Source organism: Strigops habroptila, chromosome 1 (genome assembly GCF_004027225.2).
Source record: "Strigops habroptila isolate Jane chromosome 1, bStrHab1.2.pri, whole genome shotgun sequence".
NCBI lineage: Eukaryota > Metazoa > Chordata > Aves > Psittaciformes > Psittacidae > Strigops > Strigops habroptila.
This window is the reverse complement of record NC_044277.2, coordinates 137226795-137243693: the sequence shown is the minus strand read 5'-3', so window position 1 is coordinate 137243693 and position 16899 is coordinate 137226795. Positions and strand designations below refer to the sequence as shown.

At 41.4% G+C, this 16899-nt stretch overlaps 1 protein-coding gene across 5 annotated transcripts in view; it reads left to right on the top strand.

Annotated features, from left to right (window-relative positions):
• Positions 1-14968, top strand: part of THRB (thyroid hormone receptor beta) — a 128392-nt gene extending 113424 nt beyond the window's left edge. For all 5 annotated transcript variants that reach the window (XM_030503221.1, XM_030503231.1, XM_030503241.1 and 2 more), the window contains 4 exons: positions 125-330; positions 3478-3624; positions 7426-7684; positions 9346-14968. In XM_030503221.1, coding sequence (XP_030359081.1) covers positions 125-330; positions 3478-3624; positions 7426-7684; positions 9346-9587 — 854 coding nt within the window. In that variant the 3' untranslated portion in view covers positions 9588-14968. The remainder of the gene's footprint in view (positions 1-124; positions 331-3477; positions 3625-7425; positions 7685-9345) is intronic.
• The last annotated feature ends 1931 nt before the right edge of the window (positions 14969-16899 follow it).

Genomic DNA, 16899 nt, shown 5'->3' with positions numbered 1-16899 from the left:
AAGTACTTTTTTACTGATCAGTTAAGGTGTTTGTAACCAATTACTACCTCAGCCATAGAAAAGACCAAGGTTCAGACAGCCTTAAGAGCTTCCTGCCATTTCTTTATGCTTTTTCCCCTTCTAGTGGTGTTGGATGACAGCAAGAGGTTGGCAAAGAGGAAGCTGATAGAAGAAAATCGAGAGAAGAGACGTCGGGAAGAGCTGCAGAAGACCATTGGGCACAAACCAGAGCCAACAAATGAGGAATGGGAGCTCATCAAAATTGTTACTGAAGCACATGTGGCCACCAATGCACAAGGAAGCCATTGGAAGCAGAAAAGGAAATTTCTGGTAAGGACTGTAGCCTCCTGGAGCCAGGTTCCTTTATTTCTCCTGAAATCCCTTCCCAACTTTGGAAGCCCAAAGAGGGTATATCTGCCAGTGTATTGACGTTTATGAAAAAAGGATTATTTTTATAGTTATTGCTTGCTTATTCTTGCCTGAAGTTCAGGGTTTGATCAGACCGCATACTTTGAAAGATAAACAGCGCGTTGCTAGTTAAGACTTGCTCAGCTGGATAATCTTAATGTGCTATTAGAAGAAAAAGTAGAAGAATTGTTTCACTCCTGATTGACAACAATAGCATGTTATATATATTATATCTAGGGAGAATTGTTTTTATTAGGAACTACTATGCAACATATTCTAAGTCTTAAAACAATGTAATATTTTAGGTGAAAGCTGATCTTTTTTATGAATAACCCACAGTTTTTCTTTTCTTGATTCAAAGTGAGCATGTTAATTAAAATAAATCTGGCAAAGAAAAATTAATTTCAATGAAAGCAGGATTATACATGCACTATAGCATTGGGATTGCAGACTACAAGACGACTTAAGTTTTCAGCCTATAACTAAGGATCAGAAAATAAGTGATGATTTGTGGTGCTCAGCCTTAGAAAAGGATTTATTTGATTTTTCTAAATCGTTTTTTAAAAGAAATCAGTGCAGAATGCAAGATGCTGATACAGCACAGAAGAGGGATTATAGACTGTGTTTCAGGAATACACAAGAGTCTTTAGCAGTCTATGTATAGCAAGTCAAATAGAGAATACTCATTTTCTGCAAGCCTAGGCTCCTGCTGCCTAATTCACTGTTGGAATCTTAACCCACTGTTCAATTGATTAGAGAAATCATATATTCAAACCAGCTGATACCTTTTATAATGTTTTGTTAATGCCAGTGGCACTGTCTAAATTTCTGTATGAATTCCGTGTTCATAGTAGCGTGCAGTGGGGAAACCACAGTCAGCGATTGCTGGCAAGAAGCAACAGAGCACTTTCTAGTGGTGCTGCAGAGCAGTGTCTGTGGTGCTGGTTTTAGCATTCCAAGAAGCAGCTGCAATAGTGTGTTTGATTGCTTAGACAGGAGTGCTGTTCTTTGGATATTGCCTGGTTCAGGATAAAGCATTGGCAGCTTGGCACTGGGGCTGGGAACGAATACACTGGACCACATAAAATGTGCTCATTGAGGGACTTCAGGCTCTGAAAACAGTCACAGTGGAGGGGGAGCCTCCAGCAAAGGGCGCCCAGAGGCAGGGCATGAGGTGAGGTGATGACAGAGCTATTGAGAGAATGGAGGGATGGAGCGGAGGCAGGAGGGGCAGTTGTAACGGACAGCTCAGAAACCAGCTGTGACTTCCACAGCTGGTTCTAAGGTCAGACCAAACTGTTCTTGGTGCAGCCCTCACTGCAGGGCCTCCTGGTTCTTTGCAGTGCTCACATGCTGAAGCCCAGTCATTTCAAGGCAAGCATAGGAAGCTTGCTGACACCTTACAGTGAGCACAGAAGGAAAAGTCCATGATGGTATACCAACCCCAGGTGGAGGGCTTTAAAAGCCCCAGCCACAAGCTCCTGAAGAACAATAGGAGCTGACTGCATGTCCTGGGAGCTGTGGGTCAGTCCTTAGGCAGCTGAGGCTAGTTCTTCAACAGCAGGAACTCCTTTGAGGTCTGGACCTCTTTTCTGACTGAGGTGAGTTAGGTGGCAAGAACCCTTCAGTTGCATGCCCTTCTGAAGTGTATTAACTTTAGCTAGCAATTGTGACTTCTTTTGCCTTTCCCAAGAAAATGCTGAGTTCTATCTTTTATTCCTTAACGATGTTATGCATGTTTTTAAGCATTTGGTCTTCTTGCTTGGCAGTGATGAAGGTTATTTATCATGAGCACACAGACAATCTGGTTTAGTTTCCCAAGACTCAGGGAGGGAAGGACCTACAACTGGGATTATTTTAATTTCTTATTGGGACCCGTTGGATAATTGAGCCCAGTCCTCTTCATTGTTCCTTTACACTTGGCGCTTGCTTTATTAACGCATTGCTGAGTTTTTTTTCTTGAAAGAAGTTAGATTTGGATTCAGATTGGTGACAGAGCTGTGGAAGGATCTTTTATGGTGTGTTGCTTTAAAAAAATAGCCAAGCACAAGTTTTTATTACAGACAGCACTTTCAGTACCTCCCCTGTTCAAGTGCCCTTATATAAATGTCAAGAAGTATTAAAGGCCACCTTCTCTGGGTTTTATTCAGTTTTTGACTCTCTGATGTGAATAAATCAAACCTCTGCATGGTGGCTGGCAGATCTTTTACAACCACAAAGCCGGACTTAGGGAACAGAACAGCTTTGATACGCATGTTTTTAAAATACACAGGAACATTGACAAGTTGTTATAAAAATCAGGCGAACAAGTTCAAGTGAGTTGGAATAAAGAAACACTCGTCATAGATTCTGCTTGAAATTAGTTCATTGTATATTTCATTGGATTAAAGTTTTTTCCCTTTTGGAGAAGCGTTGGGCTGAAGTCATGCAGAAGGTGATTTTCAACCAAAATTTTACCCAGACGAGCTGAAATTCTAGTCACTTTATCCAGACTAACTTTGTGTTAGCCAATTCTTAGTCATCAGTTGTTTTAGCCTGGTTTTGGAAACAGGCCTTAGCAGTTGCCTGGAGCTCTGTGAAGCTGGGCAATCTGTTCTGGTAAGCATTTCAGAACTTCGAGTATGTGAAAGAGCCCAATTCTGCAGAGCTGTCGGTATCTTCTCAGGAGTAATAAGTCACCTCAGCTCCCTTCTCCTCTAGAAAAACTTGAGAGTCCTCAGCACCTGTAAGAATCAATAACAAGCCTATATTTTTAAGCAAAAAGAATGCATATAAGCTAAACCCACGGAATACTCAGATACAGGCACAAGGAAGAAACTGCACGTGCACACCAATGCAATTGCCCACACAGGATAGGTAGCGGTATGCCACACACCCGTCTCTCTCTGCAGTGACCTCTTTCACATATGCCTTACAAACAAAAGGTGGCATAATGGGCATTACTTACAAAGCAAATTGTGATATTTTTTATTTCAGCATATCTTCCATCGCCAAACAGGACTGTCTAGTGTATAAAATAGTTGCTCTGAGATAGATTGTTCCTTTAAATATCTTTGTTTATATCCTTAGCCAGAAGATATTGGGCAGGCACCAATAGTTAATGCCCCCGAAGGTGGGAAAGTGGATTTAGAAGCCTTCAGCCAGTTTACAAAAATTATCACACCAGCGATTACGAGAGTGGTGGATTTTGCCAAAAAGTTGCCTATGTTTTGTGAGGTAAGAAGACTTCCTTGCACTCCTTGTGTATATCTGTTGTTAAAAACTATTGAAACTACTCCTGGCATGAAACTAAAAAAATCACTGTGTTTAAAATCAGAAAAATTAAAGAGACTTTACATGGATGGGACTAGAATCATCTGGAATTTTATGGGTTTTCCAGGAAAAATCCTGTGATTACTGAAATCCTGATTTTGTTCATGTAGAAGTCATCGTGGTTCATTAGGAGCTCAAATGTATCTTTAAAGGTGGCCTAGAAAAAAGCAAATGAGCAAAAAGCAACTGTCTAGAAGCATCTTTGAATCGTTTAATCAGATCTTCCAGCACACAGTTCCCCCTGTGCTTTCTGGTTCCTTGGCAGGTACAGTATTGTGGAACTAGGTCTACACAGTAACAAATTCTTCAAATTCAGAAAGCATCCCTATCCAGGAATGGCAATTGCCTTCTTGTGTTCTCTGAGCATGCTTTTCCTAAACAGTGAAGTTGTGCATGAAAGAGTCTGTAGAAGTAATGGATTGTCATTCCAGGTAGATAATTACATGTAAAATACACAATAAATAGACTTAATTGCACATTAGGAATACAGAGGCCCTAGGCTGATCTCATTTACACTGAGGTATCATTTTATTGAAGGACCAGGCACAATGGCTGATGATATTTTTTTCCTAACTTAAAAAAATTTATCAGAACTGCAGTCTGGAATACTATTTCAGTCTTAATAATCTTAATGATGTTTTAACATGGAAATATCCCCAATCCAGCCATAGAAGGATGCCTGCCTGCTTGCCCACACTGCAGAGCAACACTTGACTCTGCTGGTAAAATGCCAATGGTGAATTACATTCAAAATGGGAGTGACCATGGTCAATGAGCATTGGGCTTCCTAACTCAGGAACAGTGTTTCTTCTTAACGACTAAACATCATTCAGGAAGGAAGTTTAAGGCAGCCATAGCATTTTACTCTTCTGTGGCTGGCAGCTTTCCTTTAAGGTCAGTCAAGGAAAGCTATTTATGTCCTCTGGCACCTACAGCACAAGAAGAGGTAAATATCAATAGTTGGCATAGTGTAAATAGCTCTCCCTCGCTAACCTCAGCATTGGCTCCATTAGGCAAGTAAATAGCTCTCCCTGGCTAACCTCAGCGTTGGCTTCATCAGCCAAGAAAGCATGAAATAGTGGCCAAGCATGAAGATTTTAAAATACAAGGGATGTGTCCACAGATCAAGAGGCCACTACAGCATTCAGTGTCTGAGGGAATTTGTCTTCTCTGATTTGGCATTTGTTGGTGGGAAGCTGCAGTCGACATACTTGTTATTTTTCCATATACGGCAAGGTCTGATAGCAGAGTAAGGGACAACTCCTTGTGAACACAAAGGAATAGGACAGCTCTCCTCCGAGTTGTCATATAGCTTCTGCTGTAGCATAAAGAAAATGACAACTGTTTGCTCCTTTTTGAAGGGGAGAAGTAAAGGGCAGGAATGTGAGGCGCTCAGCTCAGTTCCGTGGTGCTGCAGTACGTGTGTGCTGGCTGCCAATGTGTCCTGCAGAGGTGAGCACCTCAGGTTCCTGCCTTCTGCTTTTTCCCCCTGCAGAGACAAAAGGAAAGGACAACATGTGGCAGATAATCTGTCATATTTGTTGACCTCACTCCTGGAAGCAATGCTCAGTGGTAAGTATAGGTAGCATTGAAACCTGCGTAGTTGGGAGCAGAACTGACGTTCAAGCCCCCTGTCCTTGGTAACTGCTGCTACTGGCAGATAAGACTGGAGGCTTGGCATCTGTGAAGCAGGTATCCCATGTATCTTTCAGAATTAGGAAAGCAGGTGAAGGACAGGCATAGTCAGAACACCATGATCATAAAGAAGTTTTAAGAAGGTTCAATTAGGAAGAGAAATTCTCATTGGTTTAAGTTACTAACAAATACCTTCCATGCTGTTATCTGTCTCTTTTCCACCACTTTTCCTTCTCCTTAATTTTTTTTTCTTAATTTCTCTTTTCTTTTTCCTTCTCTTATGCTTTATCTCTCCTTTCCCTTCTCCTCCCTTTCCCATCCTTCTTTTCCTCTCCCCTTTTCATCCTTTCCCTCCCTTTTCCTTCCCTTTTATTTAATTTTATTTCATTTCTTATTCTGTTTCTTTCCCTACTTCAGTCTCAGCAGCCAAACAATGGCACTGTCATTGGGTAGTGAGACTGCCACAGTACCTGTGCAGCCTTCCATACACTGTTGCTGAGCTGACTGCAATCAGCAGAGAAAGTGATTTGCCCTGAAGAGGATGAGTCATTCTTCTTGTGTATCAAACACTTCACACCTGAAGTTGGCATTGCTGGAAAAATAGCTGCATGATTCAACTCCTTTTTCTGACTGTGGCTAGCTTTGTGCTTAAAACTATTCTCTAACAGCTGTCTGGCATCCACTCTGCACCATTTTACACCAAATCAATGTACTTGCTTTGCGAGTACACAGTTGCCTTGTAAACCTGTAATTGGTGAGGATTTTTTCATTTTGAGTTGCGAATCGGGTAAATATAATAACTTTGTGTGAATCAGAAATTGATGGATTTTTGCCTCCTTTCAAGCCAAGTAGAAATGAGTGGCTTTTTCATCTGTTGTGACCATTGCTGTTTGAGACTGTTGGAGACAGTCTCAAAATAGTCTTGGTGGGTTTTGCTATCATTAAATTACCTGTGAAAATATAAAGCCATGGTTTACAAGAAGGCATTCTCCTAACGTGTCAGCATCTTTGGTAATACTTTATAAATACAGAACCTACCTCCACCAGTTCAGACAGCTTACCTTTTTTGGTGTTGTGGAAAAGACATGTCTAGCCACATGCCCTGAAGATCATGGCTTATGCACCAGTGTAAAAGCTGTAGCTATACCATAGATTTTCTGTCTGTCCAGCAGTAATATGGAGAGCCTAGGGAGATCAGCCTTACTAGGCTATAAATATAGCTTAAGTTTTCTGTTGTTTAAATGGGCAGTGAGAATTAGAGTACATGCCATACTCACTGATTGAGATATCTTTTCTAGAGACAAGAATTTATTTCACTCCTTTTGTTTAAAAAGCTGTTCACTCTTACAGACTCTTCCAAATGTCTGTCTTTTCCTCTGGACAGGTAAGAAGTAAGCATGGCTGGCACTGAGTTGAACTGGTATGGCTGAGGTCTGTACCAGCCCCAATTATAGTTTATTTTCTTATGCTAAGATTTAAGCTGAGGGAGCTCAGGAGTAGAAGAGAAAAGGGTAAACAGCTGAGAACAGTGACCCCTTCAGCCATCTCAGATCCACCCCTGATGGGAGGCAAAACTGATAGTATATGTTACCACCAACCTGGCACCTGACAGGTCTGCTTCACTGTTCACACTTTGTTAAATCTTCTGCAAAATGGAAAGCTGTGTTCTTAAGGTTTATTTGACTTAATTTTATAATGCTCCTACAAACTGAGTGGTCCCACGGAGAGCAGCACAGCTGCAATTTGGGTCACTTCACCTCAGCATCTGAAATAGCTTGATTTGCTTTGAGTGTCTTGCCCGGGACCAACTTGCCTATAGGTGTGTCATCACTGAAGTTCCTAAGGGTGTGGGGGGATGTTAACCTGCTGGCAGTGTCTAAAAGCAGAAGTGTGAATCTTGAAGGTCTGTATGGCGCAGTCAGTCAGCAGTGTGTTTGGAGAGTAGTTGCGCTATGCAAGGTAGTGTCCTGGGGGTGGACTGCAACTTCATGCTCATGGATTTATCGTAGTTGTAACACCAACTCAGTTTGAAAAACGTATCTTTTCCTTTACTGTTTATAATTTCTGCAGCTGCCATGTGAAGACCAGATCATCCTTCTGAAAGGCTGCTGTATGGAGATAATGTCCCTCCGAGCAGCAGTTCGCTATGACCCCGAGAGTGAGACTTTAACACTGAATGGGGAGATGGCGGTGACAAGGGGCCAGCTGAAAAATGGGGGTCTTGGCGTAGTGTCTGATGCCATTTTTGACCTGGGTATGTCTCTTTCTTCATTTAACCTGGATGACACCGAGGTTGCCCTTCTTCAGGCTGTTCTGCTCATGTCATCAGGTGAGAACAAAAACATATTGGGAACCCAACCATTTTGAAACTCTTTAGTCTTTGTCACAAGCCTCTTTTTAAAATGAATAGGGTATGTTAGATCTTGTAGTGCTGACTAGAGTAATGTGGGAGAAATTTTCTCTCGAAAACCCCTTGCAGCTTAGAATTAGCTTGCTCAGTACTAGGAAAAAAATCCAGGATATTCAGAAAGGTGGGCATGAAAGTGGCTTTGGTAACACACCTTGCTCAGTGTAGTACGTAGGGAGTAGGCAGGGATGATCACCAGAAAGAAATCAGATCTGGTTCTGAGCCAATTTCCCTTGAATGAAAACCTGATTATTTAGCTATAGTTGTCCTTACAATACATTCCCTCTTTCCCTACATCCTGTCCTGCACTGGGCGGTATGTACAGTTCATGCATGTTTCCATCAATGCTTATATGCTCATATGGCATCTGCCATCTTGCACCCCTTGTTCTTGGACATTTGAGAGCTGTGCTGTTTCCCCACACAGGGACCATTTGCAACTGGTCTCTTGGGGATGTAATACAGAAGCAGTACATTTCATATGATTGCAAAGAGTTTCTAACCTTCTCAAATCGAGTATGTTTTAAAGTATGATTCCACTGACTGTGCCAGCCCAAAGAGGAAATTCAGTTCTTGGGCAGTGACGGATTTGGCAAGATTTTGGTTTACGACCACTTTGAAGATTGGGCATTGAATTACAATACACAGACAGGGATTTACAAGCATTAACTATGTCTGAGACAGGAAGGTTTCTACATTAATCACAAGTCAGCACTTGACCTTCGCAGTCAAAATTTTGATTTCTTTTTAGTTCCCTGCACCATGATACATGAGTAGGGGGTTCAGAACGACCTGCTTTCAGTTCAGTTCAGAGGACCTGCTTTCCCAGAAGTGTCTCCTGAAGAGTGACTTGTGAACAGAGCTTTCCCAGCACCCATCTGGGTGCCAGTTGAGACAATCAGCCAAACTTTTAGCCTTCGTGGTTCCTTGATGCTCCGTAACAGTTTTCTTTGCAGCTTTCCAGCTGTGAGACACTCGCACAGGTTGCCCAGAGAAGCTGTGGCTGCCCCATCACTGACAGTGTTCAAGGCCAGGTTGGACGGGGCTTGGAGCACCCTGCTCTAGTGGAAGGTGTCCCTGCCTGTGGCAGGGGATTGGGACAAGATGATCTTTGAGGTCCTTTTCAGCCCAAACCATTCTGTGATTCACCTGTGGATCAAAGCTTGACCAAAGCACTCATCATACTGAAGAGAAACAGATAGAAAGGAACTGTATTTTAGATATCTGACAGGGAAAATATTTTGGTTCTTTATTAGTTGTTTCATAGAAAGGTATAGATAGAAGCCTTAGCTGAGATCAGGGGTCTGTTGCTGTAGTCTGTAAGGAAACACATCCCGAACAGCTATACTCTATATGGGCAAAGCAAGCAAAGGATGAAGAAAGGATTATCTCCTTGTTCTAATGAGGATAGTACTGATAAGTGAGGTGTCCAGGCTCAAAGAAGTTATTTGTGGCAGATACAGATGTCCTTGGATCATCCTTTCGTTCCTAACAACAGAGTCATCCTATTTTTCCTGATTTATGATCAGGAATTTGTTAAAATAAATAAGTAATAATGATAATTCTGCTTCTTTGTATCTGCAGATCGCCCAGGCCTTGTTTGTGTCGAGAGGATTGAGAAGTGTCAAGAGGGTTTCCTCCTGGCATTTGAACACTACATTAATTACAGAAAACACCATGTTGCACACTTTTGGCCAAAACTGCTGATGAAAGTGACAGACCTGCGAATGATCGGAGCCTGCCATGCCAGCCGCTTCCTGCACATGAAGGTGGAGTGCCCCACAGAACTCTTCCCTCCATTGTTCCTGGAAGTGTTTGAGGATTAGAGAGACTGGAGCAGTTCTCCACACCCCCGTCACACTACTGGCTGTCATTTCATCCCGTTGTCCAGCTCTTCTCACCTCTGTTTGTTCTTCTTCTTTCATCTCTTCTGATTCTTGAGGCGGGGTTGGTTTTTTGTTCAGTTTTTCTTCTGGGGTTGCTGGGGGGAGTTGTATACACATGGATGAAAACATCCCTTTAACGCGAGTACTTGTGACTTTTGACTATTGCAATTTGTTCTTCGGTCCTTTGATGTGAATGCTTTGACAGCTTAACAGTGAAAATACAAACAAATCGATCTCATTCACCAGCACTAGTGTGGTCACCAGCTCACACACATCATTGCTTGGAAACTATGGGAGAGAAATTGAAGTGGCAGAAAATAAATTGGCCTCCAAGTTAAAACAGCTGTTGCTAATTTGACCCTGGTGATTCTGTCTAGTATTACCTCATTTTGCAGGGCACAAGTGACCAATTCATGAGATGACAATTTCTAGTCTTCATGTTTTTTTCTATTGTAACAATCACCATTATGATCTAAGATCTCCATCATTGTCATAATCACGTTATTACCTGAGGATTGTTCCAGCAGATACAGTTTAACAGTGCCTCATAACTCAAGTACTTAAAATAACACAGATTTAGAAGAGACTGGCTCATTTTTTTTCCATGTGTATAAGAAATTAAGATCCTTCAGTTCTTACTACATTTGAACTCCAGGTAACTTCACTGGAAAGTCTGTTGGAGTAAGGAGGGGAATATGATCCTCTGAGGTGCTTTTCCTGAGAGTGGAGAGGTCTGCTTTTTGTGAGGTGTGTGGAAAATTAGTCACTGAGAGATACGGCTCTCTGTCAGTATAGCAGGCTTTCCTTGGAATTATTCAGGGATACGAACGTTCACAGAATGAGGACAAGGAGAATAAAGTATACGGGGTGACTTTCAGATGGGACAGAAACCAACTGTGTTGTTAACGACACTCAAGACTGTACAGCTTTATTCCAGTAATACAAATAGTGTTGCTTGGCAGTAATCTTTTGTTTTATATATATATATAAAGTTTATATGCATGTATAGATATAATTTTATATATATATAATTACAAAACTTCAGCGGATGTCTTAAACATATTTCCATTTTTTTTATCTTTTCTCTGTCTTCTACCTTCTCCTCTGTGTGTGTGTGCATTTATGTGTGTTGATCAGCCTGGTTCTCCCTCCTTGGTGTCTGTATGCGTTTTGTTTGGCTAGATTCTCTCTTGATTCCTTTAATTTATTTCCACTAACTGCACTAACAGGAATCAAACTGAGCAATGACAGGATGTCCTGCTGCCGAAATCTGCAAGCCAGTACTCACAGTCCTGGAATGTTTGGAGGCCGGTGATGAGGGCATGATAGGTAGAGGTTCCTCTCTGTCATACATCTCCATTCAGGGGTGTTGTCCCTGGGTTTTATAAACTTGATATTAAACCGTTCTCTGAATTTGTATGATACATCAAAAGCATCCTTCTATTCTTCCTGGGAACCAGAGATTCCGTTCACCTATTCTGCACTTCCTCATACCCCATGTTCTTTCATGTTGTGCATGCAATTTGTACCAGTTTCTTTCTCTGCTATTTATTGATATATTTGCCTGGCAAGTCAGTGGGCATTGTTAGGGTGGATGTGTTGACTTTCAAAGTTCATGGCCCATATCTAAACCCATACGTTATTGTTTATCGCCTCATGAAAACATGATACTCAGGAAAATTTACCTTGTTGGTGGAACACAGTATGTGTGTGTCAGGGGTTGAATTCTTCCCACCCCTCTTTCCCTGCATCATTGATAAAGCATTTGGAGTGCTATTGGGTGTGTTTTCAGGGATATGGAATCTTGTTCTCCCTGTTCTTTGGTACCATATGCACCTGTGATGAGGTGTAAGCACTGATGTTATCACTTAGGGGTTTGTACCCATAATTTTGTGAGAACATAAACCACAATGGGGTGTTTAGGGTGTTTTTGCAGGTAGCAAGGAAGACAGACCATTGGAAATTTGCTCTTAAAAGTTTGCTGATGTTGAAGAACCTCCATTGTGGGCTGTGTTTACTCCATCTTGAAGCATATATATTAACAACATCAGTCTCTATCTGAATTCCTTGTAGAGAACTGTTTCTTGGGGACAGGGAGTTAGAAACTTTCTAGCTTTTTGGAACATGAGGCCAGACAATGCGATGAACTCATATGTACTCATGCAGAATCTCAGATGAGCAGCATCCATAGTAAAGAGTGCAAGATACCTGATTCGGGGATGGTTTGGTAGGGAACTGATAGTACATAGGGAAAGCAAAAAAACAACAGACCCATTACTTGTATCTATACCCACAATGGCTTGCAAAGAAAAGTGTACATGTCTTCTGGAGTTCTACTCTGCTACAGATCTGAGCATGGAGTTCCTCATGAAGCCAGTGCAAGTATATCACCTCTTTTCTAAACATGATCTTGAGCTAGTGTACAAGCTTTTGACTCTCATGCGGATGAGACCGCATGAGGAGAAAAAACATCATGTTTCTCCTAGTAGTACTTGCAGTGATCTCACTACAGGGTCCATGATGCTTCGTATATTTTTCAGAGCTTCAATTCCTGGAGTTCTGCTGCTGCTTGAGAGGTTCCTTCTGTCATTAAGGACAACAATTCTTACCTTTAGGCCTATAAAGAAAATCAGCAGCCTAAATGTGAACTATTTAGGTGGGAAGTCACTACCCATCTGTGACTTAGCTCATTACTTTTGGGGCCCTCATGCCTGGCTTTTGAACACTCGGGATTGTCAGGACTGTGTTAATCAAAACAGAAATGAAGATCAGAGGCTAGAAAAAAGTGTGGGTGTTACTGGATTGACTTGGGGAAACAGCAAGAGGAGGAAGAACTTGAAGCACCCTGGACAGAACTGCAGCTTGAGACAATGCTGAGAATTAACACTTTGCACACTGCTGTAAAAATTATTGGTTGTGCAGGAACTTGGCCCCGAGCTCTACCATGGCAAGTTACAAAGTTTTAGAACAGCTTGCATAAATGAATGTCTGAATTCAGGCATGAAAGCTGCATTTGGGCACCTGAGTTAGTGGCCTGACTTCCCAAGATGCTGATGCAGTTTGGAGTTGTGCTTAATCAGGGTTCAGAAGATCAGGCTTCCTTCCTTAGGTGGTTGCAGACGGACTGAAGTGCTGAAAATCAGGCAACCAACTTTGACAGGTTCGGCAGGGCTCTAAGCAGAAAGGACATATGTCAACATACTTCTCTAGCTTTTTAGATTAAGCTAGAGCCTGGCACTGAGTAACAGAGCAGGATTAGTAGTATTCAATTGGAAACTAAGACCGAGCTCTTAGTTTGACAGGTTTGATGTACTGACATCTAATGGCCTCTGATCTCCTACCAGTCTTATTTTGTGTGACTTCATTTACTCCCTCAGTATGACTGCTGATTTATGTGATGATGAGAGCAAAACTAGATCACATGAGGATATTCTTGAAGATTCTTACCAGTGAATACTGACTGTAGTTCTGCAAAGACATAGTTGCTTTTAACCATCCCAGTGGCAGACATGAGTACTGCAGTCAGCATGCTTTGTAGTAACTGGCCTACCAAGTAAAATAACAAACATACACTTTCCAGTGCAGTCCAGAGTCTCATTTCTCATGGTGCCACGTAAGTCTCATGTTTTCTTTGTGGTCTGTGTATTGGTCTTACATAGGAGATTCTTCCTCTCAAACCTGATTGTCACCATTCGTGGTTTTGCCCTGAGTAACACATGCATTTAGATACTCATTTCATGTGTAATCTCATTTAAGTTGTGATATTTATAATGACATATATAGTGTGTGATAATGACTTTTGTTTACATTCTGCCAAAATATAGACCTTAGAGATAGACCTCCAAGGTCCAAAAATCATTCTTGAGCAGACAGCTTGCTGCTTCAGAGGCAAGCATCAGAAAAGAGTTAAAAACTGTCCAGAAAGACCATTTATATCAGCAATCTGCCAGGACAGGGCTGTTGATCACAAGCGGAGCATGTCATTGCTAGTGATGTATTTTTATGCTATGGAACTCTAACCTGTATGTGTCATATTGACTTCTTGCTGCATGAATCATAAATTATACAAATCAGTCTTATGGTTTTGAGATGTAGCCAGCATTCCTAAGGCTAAACCTTTTTCATTGGTGGAATTAAAATCCGCAACCAAGGAACATATTCCTCTCACTGTGAGAGTAATTGAAAGTGTTCAACATTTATCTTTTCACAAAGGAAGAGGCAACAGGACCTCTTAATGTGTCTTGTTATTGTGATCATCTGGAAATGATTGCCAGACGTTTCCTTTTGATACAGCGATGAAGTGATCTGTATTTAAATTTTATAGAGAGAATTTTATTCTAGTGTGATAGAGATTTATTTTCCACTTAAAGACTCAAAACGATGTGAGCACGGTTTGATTTTTTTTTTTACTATGGTATATTTTTGCTTTAAAATTAAAAACAAACAAAAAAAAAAAAAAGGTTTGGCCTTATCACAGAGTTTTAGCATAGATGTTAGCAAATGCAAAGAGTATGCATTATTCGTGTGTATCCACATTGACTGATGTCGCCTTCAAAAAGCAATATTGTGCAGGTAATAAGTTGTTTGTGACTGTCCATTGCACAGTTTACCTTCTTTAAATGCTAATCTTGTTTATGCACAAGACAATCAAATGTAAATCTACATCAGCACCCAGGTGTAGATTAAATTTATGTAAATTACTGAGCACAATGTAAAACATGAAAAGACACTTTATTTAATTACACATTTAATGTTGGTAAAGATAGTATCAGGGCATGAACTAGCTGACATACTGTAATTTCTTTTTCTCTTTTTCTACTTCCTTCACACTCTTCAGTTTTAGTTTGCTCATAAATACATCAAATTAGTCATTTGTAATTTTTTGGAAGAGAAGGGTGGTTTGGGTTGTTTATTTGTTTTTATGAAGCTGGTTGGGACGATGTCTTACTTTGTCTGTGAGGTTTGTGGGTTTTGCTTATTTGGTTTATTTTTTTTATATCAGTTTCATGCCCTGAGGCTAAGGCAAACATTACACCATACAGTAAAAAACAAAGTACCTTGGATGATGTATTTTTTTGCAAACAGTGTTAAGAGTTATGCTAGATTGGTAATATTTTTTCAGCCTAAAATATATTAAAACAAAATCTGTGATCACAAATGTTTTAAACTATCTAAAGAGAAAATTTGTATATTTGGGGGAAGAAAATAATTTTTACATAGCTTTTGTATGCAGATATTAAAATGTAATTATGAATATAGTGGGCATAGATAACTGTGTAAGCTTGAATTCTAAAAAAGAAAAAGCTTATAACTGAAAAGTCCTCCTGGTGTCTCTGTCTCTTTGTTGCAGGCTGTTTTGTCAGCTCTGTCGCACACTTCAAGCTGCTGGAATGGGAAAAGTAGGATCCAGAGCACACTGGTGTATTAAGCTGTTCACATTTCTATCCTTCTACATCCCTTTCATCATCTGCATCGTATCTTACCTCCTCTCCACCCCTCCCTTGGGCACCCAACCAAAGGTTTTCACACTTCCCCACTGTACGCATCAGCCAAACTTAATTCACTCCATTGAACTGACTCTTTATTTACGTCTCAATTACATTTTTTAAGGGAACGCCCTTTCTTGCCTTCTCCCTTCCCAGTCTAGAGGGGCATGGTGTGACAGGAGCAATAGGCTTCCTGTCTCTTCACACTTTACATGCCTCAGTCTCATACCTGTTGGAGAAGCTCTCCTCATTCAGATGTTATCTCCATTCTCATATTCCTTTGCAGTTTTGATTTCTCCTCCAATTCTTTCATTCCCATCAGGAAGAAAAGCAAGACCTGGAGTCTGGATCCAAAATCACTTCTTGGCCTGCCCCAGGTGGGAAACCTATTTAAGGCTGTTGCCTCACAGTGATTTTCACAGGCATTTATGGGCCAGCTCCTATTCCTGCTCCTCTTCCACATGAGGTGCTGGGAACCTTCAGATGGATGCTGAGCTCCCTGACCTCCCTCTGCCTAGCATCAGTGTCCCTGGGAAGCACTGTGCCAGCACCTCCGGGGTTTGTTCCCACTGTTGCCTGTGGGAATAGAGCCTGCCTTCAAAGGCAGAAGCTCCATCTGAGGAAAAATTAAATCCATGCTCTGCCCTCAATTAGATGCCTTCAAGCACTTCATTTCAGGCACCTGAGTGAGGAAGTCCTGCCAAAGCCTCTGCTGGATTTGCATTGAGTGAGCAGTGATGTGGCTGCTCAGGCCCTCCAGGATCAGCTCTGGAGCAAGGAATCGATTGCTGTGTAACAACTTGTTTACTTGATGTGAATAAATAACTGTGCTCCCACAGCCTCCAGTGCATGGGCTGTGGCATTTGTAGTGGTGAGTCTTTCAAAAAGTAGCATGAGATCTGTGGAGAGGAGCAATGTTCTGGCAGCCACATTTGTTTGCTTCAGTGCATATTTATCACTGCAGAGAAGGACATGAAAGATGATCAGTTCTCCCCCAGAGCAGCTGCAACTGCAATGGCACTGAGTGTGTTCTCAGTCTGTTGTGAGCTGCCTTCAACATCCTGAGCCTGGTGAACACACAGCTGCAGTTTGTCCTTCCTCTTAGTGACAGTGGGTAAGAGTTTTCTTCCCTCAAAAACTGAGCCACATCTAAAGGATGTTCTCAGTGTGAACTTAACAGTCTAACATTGAACAGCCATGTGTCTTACAGTCATGAGCTGTGTGGTATTCCCAATAGCACCAATGGTTTCAAAGTGAACCATATTCATATTGAGTGATTGCAGATAAACTATCTTTGAAATAAGTAAAGGATAAGTACAAAAGTCTCTCTATTCTATTTATCATATTGCACTACTCCTTTACCAGGTAGAGAAGACTCCTTTCCAGATTGGATCAGAGAACATTTTTCCTCTCATGCCTGTGTCTGGGGGGAGCACTGGCCCTGCAGTTACTGACTCAAGGTGCCTTGGTAGGCACAAAGAAAGATGTGACAGAAAACCCTTTTGCCAGGGTCAAGCAGCAGATTTCAAGAAGAATTAAAATGAAAGAGGAAGCCCCTTTTTGGATAAATTATGAGAGCTTTGAGACTTCTGAGGTCAAGGAATAATGAAAGACTTGTAGGATTCCCAAGTTAGAGGACCCAAAGGCAAAAAAAGAAAAGGGTCCCAGGTCATCCTGACCTTGCGGTGCCTTAGAAAACCACAAACTTGGAGGAGTGGTACATGTTCAGTACCCTGTTGTGCAGAACTGTGTGGCCTTTTACAGGG